At 36.0% G+C, this 24462-nt stretch overlaps 1 protein-coding gene and 1 long non-coding RNA gene across 2 annotated transcripts; one reads left to right on the forward strand and one right to left on the reverse strand.

The window, feature by feature from the left end:
- Positions 1-6651: 6651 nt before the first annotated feature.
- On the reverse strand, positions 6652-7053 carry LOC120265105 (ABC transporter I family member 20-like). Its single transcript, XM_039273016.1, has one exon. It carries the CDS (start codon positions 7051-7053, stop codon positions 6652-6654), a length of 402 nt encoding a protein of 133 aa, XP_039128950.1.
- A 16015-nt stretch (positions 7054-23068) lies between these two features.
- Positions 23069-23449, forward strand: LOC120264576. The gene is made up of 3 exons (XR_005537474.1): positions 23069-23125; positions 23241-23285; positions 23395-23449. It is a non-coding gene; the product is annotated as an uncharacterized LOC120264576 (long non-coding RNA).
- Positions 23450-24462: the final 1013 nt, after the last annotated feature.

The raw sequence follows: 24462 nt of genomic DNA on the forward strand, positions 1-24462 counted from the left end.
TTGCACTTACAAATTACATTTGAGGAACTGAGGGGAATGTGTTAATCAACTGAACCCCATTGCATTTTTAACCTACAAGCTATGTTTTCTTTTGTTCATTTTTATACTGGAAATATCTAGTTCTAGAATGATTAACATGCATTTTGGGCTATATTTTGATTTTTTTATTTATATTTCCAAAATGTTTAATATGGTTGATGTGTATATAAAAAGTGTTCATTTTTGTCAATCATGTTTATTTGAGCGTACAGTTTGATATTGTTGAGATTTATTGTATGTTTATGTATTTTTAGTTTTTTCAGGGGGCCTATGGGTAAATAGGTAACTATGAAATAGTCCAGGGTTGTTTCTATAAGAGTGTGGTGTAAGGCTCTATATAAGCCCAAAACATTTATCAATGGGAAGTAACCAAAAGTAAAAACAATATGGTATCAGAGATGGTTTTGATTTAGCAAAACCCATCTCTTCTCTACTCAGCCACCACATTTCTCCCTTTCCGTGAATTGAAGTTTGCCCAGGGGGGGGGGGGATACCCCACCGATCCCGAAGAAGGGGTTGAGATGGGTTTTATTTAGATCTTGATGTCTTGAAGGACCAAGATTTTGTCAAGAAACAAAAGAAAGGTTGAATGAAAGGGATCTTGATCTTGTGGGTGAAGAAGATCAAGACTTGGTAAAGTTAAGAAAAGGAAGGAAGTCATGTGAGATCTATGTGATCTAGACTTTGATACTTGAGATTGATCGATGGAGGATATTATGAAAAAACTGAAATGAAACGGAGCTCAAAACCTTACTTATGGTGTTGGGTTGGCAAGGTGAGGGGTCGACACCGGTATATCCACAACCTATAAGGCTAGATACTCCCTCCTGTAGATCTGGAGCATAATAAACCAACTATGTATCTGAGTTGGTCACGTCGGATTGAGGCTGCTCTAGTGGGGAAGAGGCTAGATGGATACCTAACAACAATCAAGGCTGAGCTATTGAGTGGAAGCACTAAGGAGGATGAGTGGAGGACCACACACGCCTTGCCTTGCACCTAGCTATTTAACTCAATGGTTCCAAAGGTTGCTTCATTAGTGGATGGCATTCGAAAGGTAGAGAATATTTGGGTGAAGCCGAAGAGGACCTATGCTGATGCTAAGAACCACATAAGGGTGTTCCAGATCCAGTGTGACATAAAGGTGGTGGTGCAGGGTGATAGATCTATTCAAGAGTACTCCATAGAGTTGGAACAGTTGTGGCAAGATCTTAATCATTTTTCACCTATATCGAGCTGCAGTGATCGAGGGTCGAAGAGCAGGGAGTTCAATGCACAGATGAGGACTATGTAGTTCTTGGCTCATCTAAATCCTGCCATTGATCAAAGGAGATCAATCCTTCTAGCCCAATCAAAGACCCTTTCATTAGATGTGGTTGTCTCTACTATGATATAGGAGAAGAGTCGCATGAGGCTACACTCTGAGTCGAGTGGACTTCCAATTGTTCGATCAGCTTTAGCTATCCTGAGCTCATGTGTGATAGGTGCGCAGGAGGAGATCCGTAGGTGCTACAACTATGGAGAAGTTGGCCACCTGAGTAAAGATTGTCTAAAGCTACCTAAGGAGAAAAAGATAGCTGGGCGAGGACAATCTGGAGGTCGTGGTCATGGACGTGAGGGTCATAAAGGAGGCAGAGGTGGAGGTTACCTAGCACATCTGATGGTAGATCCACAAGTAGAGAAGAAGTTAATCTTTACTGAGTAGGAGCATGAGCTCTTCGAGATGCTAAAGAGGAAACAGAGAATGGTAGGACATGGGGAAAGAAGAGCATGATAGATCAAATATACACATCTGACTCCAGGGGTAATCTTCTACTTTTACTCATTTTTCCATAGATACTGCACATGCTTTTGCCTCTATACCTCCCACTAGATCACTAGAATGGATCATAGATTCTGGTACATCTCGACATGTAACAAGGGTATCTAGTGAATTCACTTCTTTTATTCACTTGACGCCTCCAGAAATCATCCAAACAGTGGATGGCACATCCCAGCTTGTGGTTGGTAAGGGTACGATTAAATCTACTGATTTAGTGACCTTGTCTAATGAATTATATGCTCCCCCATTTCTAGTAAATCTATTGCCTATTAGTGCTATTATCTTCCAACTAATTTGTGTTATTTCTTTTAAAATTCCCAAGGTGAACTTCACAGAGAATGGGGCAGGTTAGAGACTTGAGACTGGCATGTGGCATAGAGGATTGTTGTACATGGAGAAAGAGGAAATGGATTCAGCGTTGACATCTTTGGTAAAAGGGGCAGGAGTAGGAGTGTCTAGGATGATTGTAGAGGAGGTGTTTCTATGGCATCACCGGCATATGGGACACATTTTAATACATGTTTTGAGTTGGTTGTACCCTTCATTGTATGAAAGTGTAAACAAGGAAAAGTTAGTTTGTGATGCTTGTGAGTTAGGAAAACATACCAGAAGCTCTTATCATAGCTATGGGAATAAGAGTTCTGGAGTTTTTGATCTTATTCACTCTGATGTGTGGGGGCCTTGTTCGACAAATACAATCAATGGTTATAGATATTTTGTGACTTTTATTGCTTGTTTTTCTCATGTTACTTGGTTGTATTTGATGAAAAATAAGAATGATGTACTTGTTTGTTTCAAAGACTTTCACAAAGCAATACAAATTCAATATGGTGCCGTGGTTAAGGTATTGAGATCCGATAATGGGATAGAGTACACCAACAAGGCATTTGGGAAGTACTTGTCTACACAGGGATACATCATCAGACTTCTTGCCCATATACACCGACACAGAATAGGGTAGCAGAATGGAAGAACATACACCTTCTAGAGGTATCCTGATGTATAATGATATCGATGAATGTCCCAAATTATCTATGGGGTAAGTGGTCTTGACAGCTGCTGAACTGATCAACAAGATACCCTCGAGAATATCGGATTAGAAGTCTCCCTGTGAGATGTTAAAAGGTGATAATGAAGGAGTTCTTCCCTTGAAAGTGTTTGGATGTGTGTGCTTTGTGAGATACAACAAACCAACAATGGGGAAGCTAGATCCTAGCAATCAAATGTGTTTTCATAGGCTACTCTGCCACTAAGAAAGGGTTTGTGTGTTGGAGCCCAAGAGAAAGGCAATTGTTTGTAAGTATAGATGTGACTTTTCACTAGTCTGAGCTATACAACCTCTTGAGAGTAACCTCACCCTTTGGTGACTCACCAGATAGTGGAGAAATAGGGGGAAATGGGGAGAAAAGTGAGGGAGACAGGCTGATTCAGTTAGAGATTGGATTGGGTCCTGTTTTGGCGGAATAATCGGCTGAGGATGAGTTAGAAAAAGATGTTGAAATAGAGGTGAAAGGAGAAGACGGAGGAGAAAATCATGGTCATGGGGAGCTGAGAGTGTACCAGAGGAGGAGAAAGTGAATGTACCTATGGCTACAATACCAATCATGCCAAGTTCCTTGTCTCGGCCTTCTCCAACTCCTGAGACACCTATATCATCCATCACAAACCCAAGTGATATGATTCCTCTCTTTCCTTCTCCCGTGACATTAAGGATGACTTCTCATAGCAATGCAGGAAATCCTCCTGATCATTTTGGGTTTTCACATAATATTGACCAGTCTGTTCAATACTCTAATTTATCATTCACATATGGAGCATTCATTGCATCTTTGGACATTGTCTCTATACCCAAGTGTTGGCAGGTAACAAAGGAGGACCCAAAGTGGAAGCCAGCCATACAAGAAGAACTAAGGGCTCTTGATAAAAATTGCACATGGGAATTAGTGTCAATACCATCAAGGAAAATGGCAATTGGATGCAAGAGGATCTTTACTGTGATGCAGAATTCAGATGGGCAGGTTGAGCCCTACAAGGCATGCTTGGTGGCAAAAGGGTATAGCCAGACCTATAGCATCAACTATGACGAAAACATTGCACCTGTAGTGAAGATGAGCACCGTTCGGACGTTGGTCTCGCTAGCAATGAATGATGGGTGGAAGCTACACCAGCTAGATGTGAAGAATGCATTTCTTCATGGGGATTTAGTAGAGGAGATGTACATGGATATAACACTATGATTTGGCACAGACCAGACAATGGGCAAGGTTTGCTGGTTGAAGAAATCTCTTTATGGGCTAAAGCAGTCTGTCCCCTTGAGCTTGGTTCGACAGGTTCAGGAGAGCTATGATAGGTATGAGATACCAACAGATCAACGCTGACCACACTGTGTTCTTTCGACGAAATGGGAGTTGTGTTACTATACTTGTAGTATATGTGGATGACATGATCATCATAGGGGTGCGGGATCGAAAATACACGTCTGGCATCATGTCTATGAAGAAGACACCAAACGGCATATCGAAGCACAAATATCATATTTGTTTCGTGGGTTCTTCCATTTCTAATAGAGGCAAGCCTCTATTATTAATTACCCCAGGCAGTAGCTTGGGAACCTCCGATTAAGGGCTAAAGTACAAGTAAAAGGCAAGAAAATTTGCAAATTATAAATCTTATTTTTTAGTATATATATATTCATTACATCCTTATATGTGAACATATAATTTATATATATATATATATATCACTGCCGCTACCTGTGCCTTGTCACCATGTTGCATGCCTTGTTGCCACCTTAAGATATAAATCTCATTATTTAATTTTTTTAGAAATCGCCTCTGCCTTGAAATGAGCCTTCTTGCCATTGTTTTGGAATGAACAGTATTGTTGCTGCCTCGGAATGATTATTTGTTTTTGTCATTTCTTTGGAATGGGAATTTTAATCATTGACTAACTCATGGTGTTGCTTTGGATCGAAAGAAATGATGTTCGAATGCTGAGGAATACCAAGCCTGATATATATATATATATATATATATATCTAAGCAAGTTTTAACTTTCCATGACAAGTTATCATCGATCAATCACAACATTTATGCCTTGTAAATTACTCTATAGAGAACCCACTTCTTTCTTATTACTGTGTTACTAAATAAGCACCGTCCACTGTTCTGTTATACAAAAATATATATATATATATATCCATTTTTATATGCCTCTCTTATGGTAGGCCATGCACTTTTGAATTTATATATATATATATATATATATATATTATACTTTCCAAATGGCAACAAATGTGCAAATGGAAAGTGCACAAGTATATATGTGCATGCATGTATCTCATTATATTTGTTCATTTCCATGTTCATAGTGGTCCCGGCTTTTATACATTCGTCTCATTTTAAAAAAAACTCCATGTGTATCTCTTGTGTAGTGAGACCCATACTTTTGAATTTAATTTATGCACTTATGCATGCTTCTCATTTTTTTATTTTTATTTTTATTTTATTTTATTTTGTTTTTTTATATATTTTTTTTGCCACGCACGTATGCATGCTTCTCATCATTTATTATTATTATTATATATATATATATATTTTGCCACGCACGTATGGATGCTTCTCATCATTTATTTATTTATTTATTTAAAACATTCAAACTCTCTAGAAAGTTCCCTTGGCCATGGTCGGAATCGGCAATGCCGGAGTCACTCCCTTCCTCGTTGTGCAGATCGAGTTGCAAGCACTAGAGAATCGAAGAGTTTCCCTCAGCTTCTCTTCATTCTGATAGAGAGACCTATCCTTTGCTAATGAAACCAGAAGGCTTCCAACAAATGCATCACCAGCTCATGTTGTATCTTTTGTCTTCACTTGAAACCCTTCCACTCTTCCTTTGCATTCCTTGGTAAAGTATCTACATCCTTTCTCTCCATCGGTCACAACAAGCAACTCCAATCCTTCATGCCACAGTGATAAAACAATATCTTCCCTTTGTGGGTCCCTCTTGATTTGTTTATCATTTATTTATTATTATTACTTTTATTATTATTATTATTATTATTATTATTATTATTATTATTTTGGCATTGCTTTATTGACAGCATTATAAAAATATATGCATTGCATGCTTTTGTGGGCATAATGGCATTGCTTTTGGATAATATATATATATATCTGCTTCAATTTGATAAACAACTATAATTAGTGGCTCCAATAATGGATGACTCTCCATGCCAATCTTCACAATATCATTCTCCACCAAGACTGTCTCATTAGTAGTAAACGACGAGAAGTGGCAGACGATATTGTTAATAGAGATTCATGTCGGGAAGGCAACGCCCCTCTCAATCTTCTTCTTCACATTCTTGTATACACTTCCAGCTTGGTCTCTGATGAAGTCATCGCCTTTCTTGCAAAGGTTGACTGCCTTGACTCCAAGCTTACACTGTGACACTGCAAACTGAAGAGCCTAGCTAACAATATCTGCAGTGCTCTTGTATTTCATGACGACATCAGGGGAAAAGAGATCAAGATCCTTCTCCTCCTTATTTGCTTCTTCATCCGACATCTCTCAAACCTTGAAGAGGAAATGAAACAAGAATCGAGGCCGAGAGATTGGAAGAGATTTGAGGAAGGATGCAAGTCTAGGGTTTTGGTCTAAGAAAGAAGAGAAGTGGGAGACAATGCTAACTCCCATGTGCAACATAAACTATATAAGTAGGCCAATTCTCATGACCATCAAATATATGTGTAGCATATATTATTGTAGCTCCACATTCCCTCACATTCTTTTCACAAATATTTCAACAGGTTGGCTCTTGCCAACTCATCTAGATCGACTGTAATCTCACCAAGAAGAAGAACCTTAAATGGTTTAAGAAGGCCCATACATATTTGTAACCTTCTCCGCTGACCATATGATGATTTATGCACTCTCCATGACAGCTCAATGTCTAAAACTTTAATTAGTTCTTCTCTCCTTTGGGGGTCGACGCCAGTGACTCCATAAATCATTCTCTCTACTGAGACATCCATCTGTATGGACACCTCAAAACTAGCAAAGAAAACATATCTCCTCCACTCACAACCAAGGTAAGAGAGATCGCCAGAAGAAGTTAGAGCAATATCGTGAAAAACAGACCTCCCAAGTGTTGATGGTGATGGATGATGGAAGAAGATGTGGGGTGTCGGCATGGGGGATCGCAGAGTAAGGCCGGCAACAATGCTCGGGAATGGCTGTAGGTGATCAGGACCATGCTAAGAATGGAGAAAGTAATGGGCAATTGAACTAGGAGCAAGGAAGTAAATCTACATAAGTTAGTGGAGTATTATTTTATAGTATCTATGTTTTAAGGTTGCTAACCAATGAGGTTAGAGTTAAGTAGGTTAACTGACCAATGGGTTAGAACTAATATCTTTGTCCCTTTTGACGCTTTGGTTTGTATGTTATGCTAGTGTATTAAAAGGGTAATGGAAGACCAAGTCAGCTGATCTGAGAATGACTTCTTTCATACTACGTGTATCCTTTTAGTTACAAAACTTTTCTCTTCTCTATCTTCTTCTTCTCAAAATCCTCAAGGTGTAGCAGGTGAGGCTGAGTTGCGCTCCAACAGTGTGGTATCATAGCTTGGTCAGAGATAATGGCAGCCAAAACTCTGGTGAGCCTCCTACAACCTTGTGTACCCATCTTCAAAGGCCTTGTGGATGATGGTGCGTGAGGATGAAGACCGTATTTCGGTCTCAAGAGCTTTGGAAGCTCGTTGAGAAGGGTGTACCAGAAGGAGAAAATGAAGTGAAGGCAAGGGAGACCAAGAAGAAGGATGCGAAGGCCTTGTGTCTCATCCAACAAACTGTGGACGGGGATATACTTGACCGGATTGAAGAGGCAGAGATGGCACACGATGCATGGGAGATTGTGAAGAAAGTTACACCAGGGCTCTTCGAAGATGATGACCATGAGGAAACAAGCATTGAGATAGAGTTTTGAGACACTCTAAATAGAGGATGGTGAGAGTATTCAAACTTACTTGTCTAAAGTTGTTGTGATTGTGAATCAGGTGAAGGTTCTCAGACACAAGCTCTCTAAAGATGAGGTGGTGTCGAAAGTGTTGCGTAGCTTAGCCCCTAAATTTGACTATGTGGCGGTCGCTATGGAGGAGCCCATAGATATTTTGAAGCTAACTCTCGATGAACTTGGTGGCTTTTTCCAAGCTCACGAGGTTAGGGTGAACAGATCCTTGGTGAAGAAAGGAAAGAAGGCACTAGTTATGAAGACAGAGAGCTCGAGTTCAGGTGTTAAAGAGAATGGAAACTTTAGTACTATCCCAGGTTGGAGTTCCACTAGAGGAAAGGAGAGAGGCTTCATCAAAAGAGGAAGGGGCAGGGTTGCGCGAGGCCGGAGTAGTGACAGTAAGAGTAATATACAATACTTTAACTATATAAAGTACGGGTATATGAAAGCTGAATGCCGAGAGAAAGGGAAGTAACCGGAGAAGAGAGCCTCAATGATCGCTGAAGAGCATGGAACTGAGCATCTATTCATAGCCAGCAGTGCAACAATGAAGACCTCAAATGCAGTATGGTTAGTGGACAGCGGATGTTCTAACCATATGACAGGAAAAAGGAGCTTGTTTGCTAGTCTTGATGAGTCACTGAGAACCACAGTTCGTCTTGGCGATGACAAGGAGATGGAGATGCTCAAGGTGGGCACTGTCACACTGGTTGCAAGGAATGGGAAGCCCAAATGTATTCATAGAGTGAAGCTAGTTCCAGGACTCGCACACAACCTACTGAGTGTAGGACAACTTCTAATAAAAGGATATTTACTTAACTTTCATGAAGGAAAGTGCGTTATCAAGGATGATAAAATGGTAAAATTGCTAACTATGATACCAAAGGGAAACAATAACATGTTTCCTTTAGATCTCACCAGAATTAAAAGGGTGAATGTGGCTCCAAATGATTAGACTTTGTCTAAGCGTTGGCACTAATGGTTCAGGGATCTCAATTATAGAAGTCTGGGATCATTGGTGAAGAATAGAGTGGCTGTAGGATTACCTGAAGTGAAAGATGGGCCTCATTGTGAAGTCCATGCTATTGGGAAGCAAGCAAGGAAGACCTTTCCCACAGTGAAGTCAAGGAGAACCACAGGATGTTTGCAACTTGTCCACATGGACATGTGTGGCCCCATGAGTGTAGATTCTCTAGGAGGTAACAAATTCTTTCTCTTGTTTGATATTGGATTTAGCAGGAAATGCTGGGTCTACTTCTTGAAAACAAATGGTGAGGCCTTTGAACACTTTCGGAGGTTTCACGTGCTGGTTGAAAGAGAAACCGGAAGAAAATTGAAGGTGCTAAGAAGCGATCGAGGGGGAGAATTCACGTCTCGTGTCTTCAATGGAGTGTTGTAATGAGCTTGACATTAGAAGGGAGTTCTCAGCGCCCTACACACCACAACAAAATGGTGTGGTAGAGCGTAAGAACAGAATGGTTGTCGAGATGGCAAGATGCTTGCCTAAATGCGAAGGTCTCCCGATAGATTTCAGAGTTGAGGCGGTCTCTACATCAGTGTATCTGATCAACTAGGCACCAACACAAGCAGTGAATGATAAAACACCTTATGAGGTGTGGCATGGAGAAAAGCCTAATGTAAGTCATCTTAAAACTTTTGGTTATATTGCCTTTATACTCACTCCTTCTTAGAAGCTTCAAAAATTGGATGAGAAGGTCTGAGAGACATGTGTTTGTAGGCTATTGTCTAGAATCAAAAGCTTACAAGCTCTATAACCCCATTACATCCAAGGTGACTTTTAGTAGGGATATAATTTTCCATGAAAATTCCCGATGGGTGTGGGGATCAAACAAAGGTGTACCCCTGATGACCATTGAAGATTCGGATGACAAAGGAAATGAAAACAAAAGAAATGAAGGTGGTGGAGATGTACATGAAGAGGCAACAACAAGTGGAGGTCAATCGAGAACCATTGAAGGCATAATCAGTTCAAATTCACAGCAGGAGTCTTCTGATGAATCACCACCAAGGAAGATGAGCTCTCTGACCGATATCTATAACAATTGTAACTTTTCTCTTCATGTATATAAACCTCAGGAGTATAGGAAAGCAGCAAGACATAGGGAATGGCAGGAGGCCATGAATGCAGAATTGGCAGCTATTTGAAGCAACCACATGTGGGATTTAGCTGAATTGCCCCTTGGGAAGAAGGCCATTGGACTAAAGTGGGTCTACAAGATCAAATATGGCGTTGATGGTGAGATACTAAGGCACAAAGCGAGGCTGGTGGCCAAGGGGTATGTCCAACAACATGGCCTGGACTATGAGGAGGTCTTCTTACCGGTGGCCAGGCTTGAAATGGTAAGACTTATCCTAGCTCTTGCTGCTCAAGCACGACATCTAGTTTACCATTTTGATGTTAAATTAGCGTTTCTCAATGGAGAAATCACTGAAGAAGTCTATGTTGCTCAACTTGAGGGGTATACTATTGAGGGAAAGGAACACATGGTGTATCGATTAAAGAAAGCACTCTACGGGCTCAAGCAAACGGTGAGAGATTGGTATGGGAAAATCGATGCTCATTTTAAGCAGCATGGGTATGAAAGAAATGAAACTCAGCATACATTGTACAAGAAGGAAGATCAGGAAGGCAATTGTATACAGATTAGTCTCTATGTTGACGACATTATGTACACAAGTGGTTCACAAGCTCTAATCAATCAATTTTAAAGAGGAGATGATGAGGACTTTTGACATGTCTCACTTAGGCATGATGAAATTCTTTCTGGGTCTAGAGGTACATCAATTGTCAAATTTGATTTTCCTCTCATAGAGAAGGTATGTGGAGGACCTGGTAATCCATCTCAACATGAAATAATGTAAACCTGCTGATACACCCATCGGAGTCAGTGACAAGCTACTAGGTGGAGAAGCTAGTGATTACACTGATCCAAGAATGTATAGAAGCCTAATCTAGAAGCTCCTCTACTTTGTACACTCTAGACCAGACATTTGTTATGCAGTTAATCTCCTCTCAAGGTTTATGAGCAAGCCTGCAAATGATCATCTTTCAGCAGCAAAGAGAGTTATCAGATACTTGGTAAGAACGATAAATTATGGTTTATTTTATTCTCAGGAGATTGATGCATGTTTAGAGGGTTACACAAATAGTGATTAGGGTGGATCCTTGAGTGATCGAAAAAGCACATCAAGGATGCTTTTTAGATTGGGATCAAGTACAATTGCCTGGGGATTGAGGAAGCAAGACATTGTGGCACTATCCACAACAGAAGCAGAGTACATGGCTGCAACTTCTACAGCATGTCAACTGGTGTGGATCAGGATAATTCTCAGTGATTGTGGGAAGAGCTCATTAGCATCCACTGTTCTGTGGTATGATAACCAATCTGCAATCACCGTAGCGAAGAATCCTGCCTTGCACAGGAGAACTAAGCACATAGACGTGAGGTTCCATTTTATCCGAGGTTTGGTAACTAAGGGAATCACTACAAGAAATACAAGAATAGGCAACGGAAATATTGCTACGGATTTGTTTCGTTGCTATTTGTAAACATTAGCGACGGAATTAGCGTCGGATTACCGACGAAATAAAACTTTAGAAGTTCAACTTGTTTTTATTACATTACCAACGGAATTGTATAATATAGCAACGGAAGTGTGATTAATAGCAACGGAAACGTAGCAACAGAATAAGTCCATTGCTATTCCGTTGTTAGAGCTTACGCGCCCTAATTTTCCAGCCTATTTTCGTTGCTAATAAATTGCTACGGATTCATTCCGTCGCTATTTGTAAGTATTGGAAACGGAATCATCATTAGATTACCGACGGAATAAAGCTTCAGAAGTTCAACTTGTTTTTATTACATTACCGACGGAATTGTAAAATATTGCTACGGAATTTAGATTAATAGCTACGGAATAAATCCGTTCCTATTCCAAACTTATATATATATATATATGTATATTATTTATTAATATTTGTAATTTATATAGTATTTATTAATACATTTTCACTTTTAATAACAAAAATACAATTTTAATTATAAAATGTTTGTTATAATTAAAAATTAAATTACCTTAGTATCCAAAATAAATGTACATAAATCAACTAATATTATCATTAATTAAGATTTTTAAGCAAATCAAATGATTATTAATAAATAATAATAAAGGTGAAAATAGCATTTCCCAATCCAAGCACTCAGAGCTTCATCATGGCACTAATTTCATATGCCCCACCTAATATTAATTCCCATTCATAATAAACCAACATTAAATTAATAATGTTTACCCACATATGCCCCTTCAAAAAAAGTCACATTTGTTAGTATAATCCATAAATTTAAAAAAATACAAAAGATTCGAGACACTCAAATGATTGATGAAATAATTACTGTTAATATAAAACAAGAGAGCGTCCTCCATTCAATGACTATCATGACTCAACCAATTTTTTATATTTAGTCCTCTAAAAGCAAAAATCAGCATATAAAATAAGAATATATTCGAATATGAAGATTTTTGGTGGCAAGTTATCTATTTTTCTTTCCTTTGGTAGATAGATTCATATTTCTCTCACATCTCCCCGAGTTACACAAATGCAGTATACATTTGGAGATCTATTAAACAAGCAGGAATTCATTGTTTAGTTAAATTAAAAAGAAACAAAAATAAAAGGAAAAAAATAAAAAGAGAAATAAAAATTAAGAAACTTGATTAGCTGGCAAGGTGGCTTGGAGATCTATTAAACATAGCATGCCACATGTAGGCTCTTGACAAGACCATCTCCAACTCTTCACACAAAAAAATAATCACTCCCCACAGACATAACCCCCAATTTTTTTCTATATACAGGGGGAAAAATGAATAAAAATCACTGAATTATCAGTGTTTTATTTGCAAGTCATTCTATCATTTAATAAAGGAAAAAGAAAAAACCAATCTCTCCAACCCTAATCCCCAATCGCAGCACCTAACCCGATCTCTGCATGGTGGATTCATCTGCCGATCGACGACATCCTCGAGAAGTTTCACCCATTCAACTCCATCACATTGCCAAGCTCGGCCTCATCCCCATCTCCGATGTCAACCTCCGTTCCAGCTTCCTCATCAACCCTGTAGATCCCAACCCTGACGACCCTAATCCTCCCAAATATTTGGATTTTCGTGATCTCAAAGAGTGCCAAGCTGAAAAACAAGGTGAAAATGCATAGATAGCTTCTTGTTCTCCAATTTCCCTCAATTATTTATGGTGTTGTTGCTCATTGACCTTCAATTTAGGAATTTAAGGTTAGTAAGGCTTGTGTGAAATGTCATTGTTTATGGTGTTGTTGCTCATTGACCTTCAAAGAGCCCTGGTCCTTAGCTCTAAAGAAACATAAACCTGCTTTTTTTGAAGTCATAGTTCCATACCATTGGATTTTTCTCCCAGTGTCTTAGCATATATTTAAAATCCTTTCAAGAATACAGGAACGCTATCGGAAATGATTTTGATAGTATATCTTAGTTTTGAAGGCGGAGATAGTTTGCCCATCCATATCAACAGTTTTTATTCTCTGAAAGCTTTTCTGAAACTGTGCTCCTTTGACAACATAAAGCGATGTCAAGAATCTGTGCTCAATGATGTTATCGACTATATCAAGTTTCTGAAACTTCAACTGAAGGTATTACCTCTTGTACAAACAACTGCATGATTATGATTTTAGACACAATTCCTTTTTTCATAACATTTAATGGATGTTTCTCCAACAATTTGAATCACTTTAAAACTATTATTTGCCATTGGATTTAAATCTATTGCGGTAATTTTACTTTCAGGAAATTTTCAAAATGTGCTCTTGGGGAAAGGAAAAAGAGAACTCTGTGAATTTTTGTACAAATGATCACAAAAATGATTTTTATCTATTGGGATGACATTCTATTGAATATAGTGAGCAAAATCTGAGACATCCAGCTATTTAGGAAGTTCATATAATGAAAATATGACAGAAAATATATTCTTAATGTGACTATTACTTTTAAATTTTTATTAGCACAAATGAGGGAGCTTCACATTGTAGTAGATAAATTAAAGAAAAACAAAACTCATCTAAAATTCTAAGGTCATTTCACATTTTCTCCACTTTTATATTTTTGTGTTGACCATGTGAGACTTCACATTGACTTGGATTAACCATGTTTTTGATCTTTTACATTTTTTAGTTTGTCACACTTCCATGAGAAAAATTCAACCAAGCATGGTGTCCAACATTACACAGAATCACATAGCCTTGTATGCCTTCAGTGTAGGCCGCTAACAGTCTCCTCATTAGTAGTCTCCTGCACCTCTGCGGCAAAAAGTTTGCAGAATTAATAAAGGATCACACTGCTGATGAACTCCGGGAAACATTCCGCATCCAGAATGACTTTACCCCTGAAGAAGCGGAAGCATTAAGGAGGGAGAACCTGTGGGAATTTTAAAGAAGAAGGCAGTTGGTTTTGCGTTAACAAAAGAAAATTACTTGCCTCATTTCATGTTCTTCTGGAATTGTTTGTACTCAAACAATAGCTAGCATACACATATAATCTGTCTCATGATATACTGATTAACTGGTATGAACTCAAGACTACATATCCCCTTGGCATCAAATAGTTCTCACTGATACTTTATTGCTAATGGTTTTGATAATTCTCATAGGAACCATCATAATTGAAATTCTTCTTATCACTATATTTTTCAAATCGGCATTTGTATCAAAAGGTATGCCTGTGTTTTTTTCCATCTGACCAATTAATTTGAGTTATATGACTTATCTCTTCTTTCAATTGAAGTTGATTGTCTCCTTTTATCGCATTGCTTTTCATAGAATTGAAGCAACTTTTGTTTTTTACTCTTAATGTACAACTAATGAAGCTCTTATCACCTTGCAAAACCTGAAAATTATGATACTACAGTGGCCAAGAACAGAAAAATTGTTTTAGCAGGTTATTATTGTTATTATTATTATTATTATTATTATTATTATTATTATTATTATTATTATTATTATTATCATTTCATTGTGTTTTGGTTTGAACTTGTAGCACCTATCCATTTATAAATTCTAATAAAAGGTTCAGCAGCTGCCCTCTGTGTAAAGGTACACACTTCTCAACACTTGTTTAATAGCTATGATGATGAAAAAAATTTATGATAACATTGATTGATGCTACTTTTACGAATGAAGCATCACCAATAAGCCTGACTATCATTTAACTCCACCGCTTTGGATTGAATGCTTCTCGACCATCTTGAAGGTGGCTTTGTGAATTTTTTGGTGACCACTTGCTAGGAAAATGAAATCAATCAATTCATGCTGCCCATTTCCTTAAACTAGGCCCACTCTCAAGCATGTTTTCAATTAGTATTAAGACTCTGTCATCCATTGTGTTCAGATTGAGTAGAGGAGAAAAGGAAAGTAAACCATGTTTAAAGGTTTGCTTGGCCCTGGTTTTCTGTTATATATATATATATAATCTAGTTTGAAGTTTTTTATTAAAAGTTGATTATTTATTTAATTAAAACATAAGTCAGTTATTTTGTTTTAATAGAGAATAATTTGATTATTATGATAACTTCTAATAGTATCTCTTGGTGGTGCTTTAATTACAGGTTTGTCTTCTGTGGAGTTTCCTAATTTAAGATTTTGTCAATCTTTTTGTGTAAAGATAATAACAAAGAGTTGGAAGAAGATCCCTGTTTTACTGACTCCATTTTAATTGGTTCTCATGTCAGGGGAGGCACGATACCTATGGAAGCATGAGATAAACTGTAAGCCAGGATTTCAGCTGTGGGGAGGAGAAGAAATTCAACAAGAGAGGAAGACATCTGTAACTCTGTGACTGGCTCATTGCAGGAACATCTGTTCAAGTTCATGCAAGAAACATCCTTATCAACACAAGACTTAATGATAATCAAGAGGACACATGGATGAATATCAATGTTAGGTAGTTCTTCTACGATATGCAAATATGGAATTTATTACACCACATCTTCATTGGTTCAGAAATAGATTGGTATTTGGCTTGGGTATAAGTTAATTTACAATGTTTTAATTGTGATATTTTTATAAATATTATATATAAATATATATAATATTAGTAACTATAGTTTTTAATTAGTAAACCGGTGGCCATGCGGACTATTTGCGGCTATGCATAGGACCTGCTCGTTGGTGGATTCTTTTTTTTAATTGATTATTATTATTTTACTCGGGTAATCACCTGTAAATTAAATTATTTATGACTTTAATTTTAAGATCCTATGTTAATCCTAATTGTTATTTTAAATAATTATAAATTTAAATTTTGAAATAGAGTGATTATATATAAACCAACACCACCCCATTTTATTATAAATCTATAAGAGAGAACAAAATAGATTGGAAATATTATTGTGGTTTCCTCACAGCTCTTGGTCTAATAGCTATGGATGGAGGTAAATATTTTTGCTTCCGCTAATTATTATTTAATTATTATATGATATATTTAGATGTTATATATTCCGATAATTTTTTTGACATGCACTACTTACAAAAATACAAAAGGCTTTATTGAGCAAAAAAATTGACCCCTATTATATGAAATAGGGTCAATTTTTCATTAGAATGTTTTTATTATAAATTATTTATTTTATATATGGAGTTTGGAATTTCTTTGACTTTGTCTTTCTAATTAAGTTAATATAATATTTTTTAGTTATGTTCTCTTCCTTTTTTCATAAATTAAATGAATGTTACTATACATATTATAATAAATAAAAAGATATTGTAATAGGGATTATATATATGAACTTGATTATTTCTAAACCCGAAAAGAATTTTTATTTTAAGATTATAATTAGTTTTTTTAGATGAAAAAGAGTATTTATCTTCTATTTTTCTCATCTATAGGAGAAGGCCGGGTTTCATCGAAGACATCTTCTATTTCTTTTGGTGTGAGTGAAGATTTTGGAATTTCTTTTGCACAAAATCATCATTACTCGAACAATTGAAGGGAAACCATATTTGGTAAGTTGAAATTGCCTTCATTTTCTTGCATTTATTTATTTATGTATTTATTTATTTCATAAGTAAAGTAAATGCATGCCCATAATAATCACAATATATAGGTTTATATGCTTTCAACATGCATGACGCCAAGAATAAAACAAATCTCATGATGTGGAAGTTGATGAATGGGTAGTGATTCTCTTTGTTGGTGGCCAACTGAAGTTTTCATGTATGTCTCTGTGTGTGTTACATCTTTTATTTTAATTTTTAATGTTTTGTTTTGAGTTGATTGTATTTATTTATTGTTTATGGTGAATTAATGTGTTTATGAAAATTAAAAGTGATTATACTTTGCATGATATACTAGTTAGAGTAAATATGGTTGATCACATTGAACTATTTTCAATAGATTTTATTTTTATTTCAAGTTAGATAAGCCTTGGTGAAATTGTAACACAAATTTATTGTTTTATGTGAGAACAGATTGTTTACTTGGTAGCTTTGTTAGACTTGAAACATGAACAAAGATCGATCTTGGATGTATTGTCGTAAGGATGGGGCTTCATTTATCAATGATGAATTTGTTAAGGGAGTTGAGGAATTTATTTCCTTTGCATATTCTCAAACTACTATTGTAAGTGGGGATTCTATAAAGTGTCCTTGTCGCCGTTGTGAAAATAGCATGTTTCAAATTGCCGACATGGTCTGTAAACATCTCTATTATAATGGTTTTATGATTGGCTATACAACTTGGACATCTCATGGAGAGCATGAAATTGGACAATCCTCCAGATATGGAGATGAACATATTCACACAATGCCTCAAATAGAAGCCCGGAATCCATATGCTCAAATGATGATTGATTTTATTTCCCCAACTTTTAATATTCCTCGTTATCATGATACGGATTCAAGTTTCATGGAATAAGAACCAAACCCCAAGGCATCCACATTCTATTCTTTATTGAATGATGCAGACGAACCCTTATATGAAGGTTGTACCAAGTACTCAAAGTTATCACTTTTATCACAACTACTAAATTTAAAAATCTGATTTTAACATGAGTGAAGCATGTTTTGATCGCCTTATGGTGATGATTAAAGAAATATGCTACCACAAGATGAATGCTTGCCTAATAACTTCTATAGAACAAAAGCGTAAGATGAAAAGTCTAGGTATGGGCTATGAGAAGATAGATGTTTGTCAAAAACAATTGCATGTTGTTTTTACAAAGAGGGTGCTAAACTTGACCATTGTGCTATGTGTGGGCATCCACGTATATAAGATGAGACCTGTAGGGAAATCAAAAAGGGGAACAAAAAGCAAATTCCTTTGCAAGATTTTTTACGCTATTTGCCACTTATACCGAGACTTCAAAGGCTTTACATGTCCGCAAAGACTGCTGAAAACATGATATGACATGTGACTAATAAAAGCACTGATGGAGTTCTTAGGCATCCAGTTGATGTGGAGGCATGGCAGCACTTTGATCAAATGTACCCATCTTTTGCACAAGAATCCCGCAATGTGAGACTTGGGTTATGTGCAGATGGTTTTAGTCCTTTTGGACCTGCAGCAAAACCATATTCTATTTTGAGTGGTAATGCTTGTTGTTTACAATTTTGCCACCTTGGATGTGCATGAATCAATCATATATATTTCTTAATATGGTTATTCCAGGGAAAAGAAGTCCAGGTCAAAACATTGATGTGTTCTTGCGGCCTTTGATAGATGAATTGAAACAATTATGGAATGATGGTATCCTAACATATGATGCTTTTAAGAAACAAAATTTCACAATGAGAGCATCATTGTTGTGGACAATTAATGATTTCCCAGCTTATGGCATGTTGTCTGGTTGGAGTACTCATGGAACTTTATCATGCCCCTATTGTATGGGCCATATTAAGTCCTCAGGTTGGTTCATGGGAGGAAGCCATGCTTTTTTGATTGTCATCGCCAATTTTTACAAAGAGATCATCCTTTTAGGAGCCAAAAATATAACTTTTCAAAAAGAGTTGAGCGTGACTATCCAATTCCTCGATTATCAGGTGAAGAAATATTGACACAGTTGAATTGTTTTCCGAATATTACATGTGGCACTAAATGCAATGAAGAGAAGCTTATGGGGTTTGGAGAAAGTCATAATTGGGTGGAGAAAAGTATAGTTTGGGAATTACCTTACTGGCACACAAATCTTATACGCCATAATTTAGATGTGATGCATATTGAAAGAAATGTTTTTGAGAATGTATTCAATACGATGATGGATATAAAGGGCAAAACAAAAGACAACATAAAAGCTCGTAAGGACTTGGCAGTGTATTGCACTCGCAAAGAATTGGAATTAGTAGAAACTAATGGTCGTATTTACATCCCACAAGCCTCGTACACTTTGAGCAAAGAAGATAGGAAACGTGTTTGCAAATGGGTGAGACATCTAAAACTTCCTGATGGTTTTGCATCAAATATATCTCAGTGTGTCAATGAAGTTGAGTGCAAGTTTTATGGGTTGAAAAGTCATGACTGACATGTTTTCATGCAACGTTTGCTGCCAATTGTCATACGTGATATGGTGCCCAACTCTGTATATGATGCAATCACTAAACTGTCACATTTTTTTAGGGATTTATGCTCAACTGAACTACATACAGTGCATGTCGACAAATTAGAAGTTACCATTGTTGAAACAATATGCAAACTAGAAAAAATTTCCCCCCCTGGATTTTTTGACTCAATGGAACATTTGCCAATACACTTACCTTATAAGGCAAAGGTCAGAGGACCGGTGCAATATCGTTGGATGTATCCATTTGAAAGGTAGTATTCCATTGCATTTTCCACTCTAATATTTTACATTTTAACTTAAACTTTATAGTTCCATTTTTGATGTTTAGGTTTTTGCATCATTTAAAGAAAAAGGTGCAAAATCAAGCATGTGTGGAAGGATCTATATGTGAAGCATATATCATTCAAGAAATCTCATCATTTTGTTCGATGTATTTTGAATCTACTGTGGAAACAAGATTAAATCGTGTACCTCGCAATGACGATGGTGGAGATGTAGAATCTGTAGGATGACTTTCAATTTTCTCTCATCCTGGTCGACCTTTTGGGCCAATGAATAATGCTAGATTTCTAGAAGACGGAGAACATTATGCTGCAGAACTATATGTACTTATGAATTGTGAAGAGATATATCCATATGTGGAATAAGTATTATTTTCTAACTAGTATTTATGGCGCAAAATACAAATTTAAACTTAATCGGTATCACTAACTTTATTTTCTTACATATAGGATGTTCGATGAAATGGCAAAAAAAGAATGTGTGAATATATCTGACAAGGAACTAGAGAAATTACGAGATACAAGATTTCCAAAATGGTTTAGACAATTTGTAAGTTTTGTATAAAAATATGATTGTATTACTAGTGAATGCATATATTTGTGACACATTATTGATCTATGTCTTACACTTTTAGGGGGCTAAATATAAAGATGAAATTGATCCTCATGTTGTCGAAATGTCGTATGGTCCTGGACGAATTGCTCAATGTTACAAAGGTTGTTTTATAAATGGTTTCAAGTTCCATACCCAAGACTATGGGAATAACCGCAATACAAAAAATAGTGGAGTTTGCGTGAAAGGAAGTTCTTACAATGATTATGAGAGAGATTTTTATGGTGTCTTGGAGGATATTATCCAATTAGAGTATTTTGGTGTTGGAAACAAAGTTATACTTTTTAAATGTCATTGGTTTGATATGGAAAAAGGGGTTAAGGTTGATCCTCGTCATGGTCTTGTTGAAATTAAACACAAATCAACACTTCTTAGGAATGAACCATTTGTTGTAGCTGATCAAGCTCACCAAGTTTTTTATATTCCTTATCCCTCTAGTAAGAGAGATCGCCGTGATTGGTGGGCTGTTTTCAAAACAAAGGCAAGGAATACATTTCATGTTTCTACAAGGAAGACTCATGAAGAAAGTACAGCTGATTTTGTTGATGACATTTATCAAGAAGATGAAATATGCATTTCTACATATGTTACTCCTTTAGAGGAACTTGAAAACCCAATTGTTCTTGCTAATGGTATATTTGAGGAGATAAATTCATTTGTTGAAGAACAACAAGAAGCTGAAGATGAAGTTAATGAAGATGAAGATGAAGATGAAGATGAAAATGGCGATGAAGATGGGGATGAAGAAAATGTGGGTGATGGAGATGATGACGAAGATGATGACTAAGATGTTTTTCATTACTCCGATGATAATTAAGAGCTTTTAATATAGTACTTGTGAAGGACATATATTTTTATATCTACACTTATCTATGGTGTTTTGGTTAATTTTTGTATTAATCTATAGCTAAAGATTTTCAATTTTAATTGGTTTTAACAATTAATGTTTTTTTGCAATAGTGCTATAATGGTTAGACCCAAAGATCCCAAGACAAAAAATAAAGGTAAAGGTCAAGCAATTGAAACAAGAAACAATCGTCATACAAGGAATTCTGCATATCGTCCACCTTTGAAAGTAACTTCCACTCTTCAGTCCACCATTGAACCTGTTATGATGGCATCTTCTATGGGTAATCCAGGCAACCAAACATCAACAAATAATGATCCACCACTTGAAGTGCCATCCAATTCATCGATTGAACCAATAGTAAATGAGACATTGGAATTAGGTTCTGGTGGATTATCGACTGCAGGTGAAGATGTTGCAAGACAACGTCGAACAAGGGGTCCTACTTTAGGAAGAATCGCTCCAGAAGATGCAAATAAAAAACGTACTTTGACAATTCTTGGTGATAGGTAATTTATTGAAATTTTTGTATTTAATGTGATATATTCACAAGTGATTTTTTCTTTGGGTTTATTAACTATTTCTTTGTTTATATATGTTCATTGTTTAATCGCTAATTATAACTTGTTACAGTGTTTTTGCGGAGATAGGGGTGTCATCAACTATTGTTAAAATAATTAAAAACTATTTTACTGGGGTGTGGCCAACGTGGAGAAAAATTCCAGATGATGTAAAAGAAGCTATGTGGAAGAAATTTGGGGTAACTGTCAATTGTGTTTATCTTATCTTAACTTGCTTTTGTGGAGGTGACTTTTAATTTTAATGCACAATATTAGGAATATTTTAATTGGCCCGTACAAGAGGAACCTAATGTACGAAGAGTATGGGAAAAGACATGTAAGGAGCGATTGAAGGATACATTGAATGGTGAAAGAACAAAAGCTATGAAAGAAGCTGGTGTCACTAATATTGTTGATATTAAGAAGTGTAAAGGAATGAAAAGGCATTGGATGCCAACTGAAATATGGGATGCTTGAATCGATACAGTTTTGAGTACAGAGAGTTGGCAAAACAAATCCAAGAAAGCATTGGCCAATCGTTTAACTGAAAAAGAAGGAAGTATTACAAAACACACTAGCGGTTCTCATTCATTTCTTGCTACTCAAAAGCTAATGGTATATAATTTTTTCACTTCACTCATATCATGGATTTAATTTTTCCAATTTGTTATACACATATTTGCAATAATAAAATATATGTATAGTCTAATAAAAAAATTTTCTTATGTAGGAAGAAGAGCTTCAACGACCAATACATTATCCAGAATTATTTGAGAGAACTCATAAACGGTCAAAAGGAAGTGGCGATTTTGTAGATAATAAATCCAAAGTTCTTAGTGTATGTTAATTATTAGTAATTCATTCCTTAAATTGTGAATTGTTACTTTATATTTTCGTAAACTTAAATCAATTAACTTTTTTTTTTAATGGTTTTCACTTGTTATAGGATAAATATCAATCTACATTATCCGAAAAATATGGTGATAATACTTCTGATCATCCTAAGTTTGATCCAGAAGCATGGGCGTCATCAATTGGAGGAAAGATAGCTACACACACTCATGTATATGGGTTTGGCACCATGGTCAATTCTAAAGCATTATTTGATGCTACTTCTAGTACAGTTGCAAGCACAACTAACTCAGTTTATGGTCCTTCTACAAGTACTCCACATATGGATGTTTCTCTTAATGATGATAGAATTGTGAGTTTAGAGCAGAAGCTTGAATCATTGACTGATGATGTGAGTCAAGTGAAAAATGCCGTAGGTGACATAAGCGACTTAAAAAATCAATTTAAGATTATGATGAGTTTCATGATGGAGAAATTTGGATCAAATATTCCTCCACCAACAAGTAAATAATTTTAGGTATAAATTGAATCTTACTTCTCTTAAGATTTAGTGCTTTACATATAGATTTCTACTTGCAATTTAAATTGATGGATTTTAAAATTTCATGATTTTCATAGAGGAAGATCTTGGAGGCAAGAAGAGAGCAACAAAAAAAACTCAAGGTAATTAAATGTACCTTCATATATTACTTTTACTTTGTTTATTGTTCACAATTGTATTTCTATAGCAATTTTATTTGATGGATTTTAAATTTTTATGATTTTAATAAAGGAAGACAATGGCCAAGAAGAGGGAACAGAGAAAATCAAAGTAATGTTCATGATGACTTCTTATTTCACTTTGTTTATTGGTGACAAGTGTATTGATGGATTAGAGAATTGTTGATGATGGATTTATGGTTGTGATGGAGTGTTGGATCATTTGTATGGATAATTTGTTTTTTTGTTATGAATTGAATGTTGGATCATTTGTATGGATTAATTGTATTTTTGTATTTTTTGTATGATTGAAATGATGGATTATGGATACTTGATGAGATAATTTTTTTGTGGATCATTTGTATTATTCGTGTTTTGATGGGTAATTGTTTTTATTTGTGCAATAAATTGTGCAGGTTGTGTGAAAAACAAATTTAGTAGCTAATAGCTATGATAATTAATAATAAAGAATAGCAACGGATATTCCGTTGTAAAATAACAAATGATAATGGAAATTCCATTGTAAATAAAAAATAGCATCGGAAATTCTGTTGCAATACATATATTGCAATTGTATAAGAAAACAACAACCAAAATTTCGTTGCTACAAAAACTAACAACGGAAAAAAGAAAAATCCGTTGCTAAGAAAAAAACAACAACTATAATTCCGTTGCTGCAAGAAATTAACAATGGAAAAACAATCCGTTGCTAATAAGAAAAACAACCACCAAACTTCCGTTCCTACAAGGGAAATAGCAACGGAACAAAAAGGAATTCCGTTGCTAATAAGAAAATAACAACCAAAATTCCGTTGCTACATAAACAATGGCAACGGAAATATAATGAATTCCGTAGCTAATGAGTGCATAGCAACGGATTTCATCATAAATAAGATAATAGCGACGGATATTCCCTTGCTAAAATGAGAAAAATATTGTTGCTAAACTAAATTTTTCGGTAGCTATAACAATAATTGTAACGGAATAGTCCGTTGTTATGCAACACTAGCGACGGAAATATAGCAATAGAATTTTTGTGAACCATAAAAGAATCAATATTTTATTATTATAATAATGACGGAGTTTTTGTGTTTGGCAACGGAATTATCTGTCGGAACAATATAAGAAATAACGACGGAAT

Source organism: Dioscorea cayenensis, chromosome 7 (genome assembly GCF_009730915.1).
Source record: "Dioscorea cayenensis subsp. rotundata cultivar TDr96_F1 chromosome 7, TDr96_F1_v2_PseudoChromosome.rev07_lg8_w22 25.fasta, whole genome shotgun sequence".
Taxonomy (NCBI): Eukaryota; Viridiplantae; Streptophyta; class Magnoliopsida; order Dioscoreales; family Dioscoreaceae; genus Dioscorea; species Dioscorea cayenensis.

What these genes read in the sequence shown, in the direction of transcription:
- LOC120265105 (XM_039273016.1), bottom strand. Translation starts at nt 7,053, where the DNA reads ATGCCGACACCCCACATCTTCTTCCATCATCCATCACCATCAACACTT.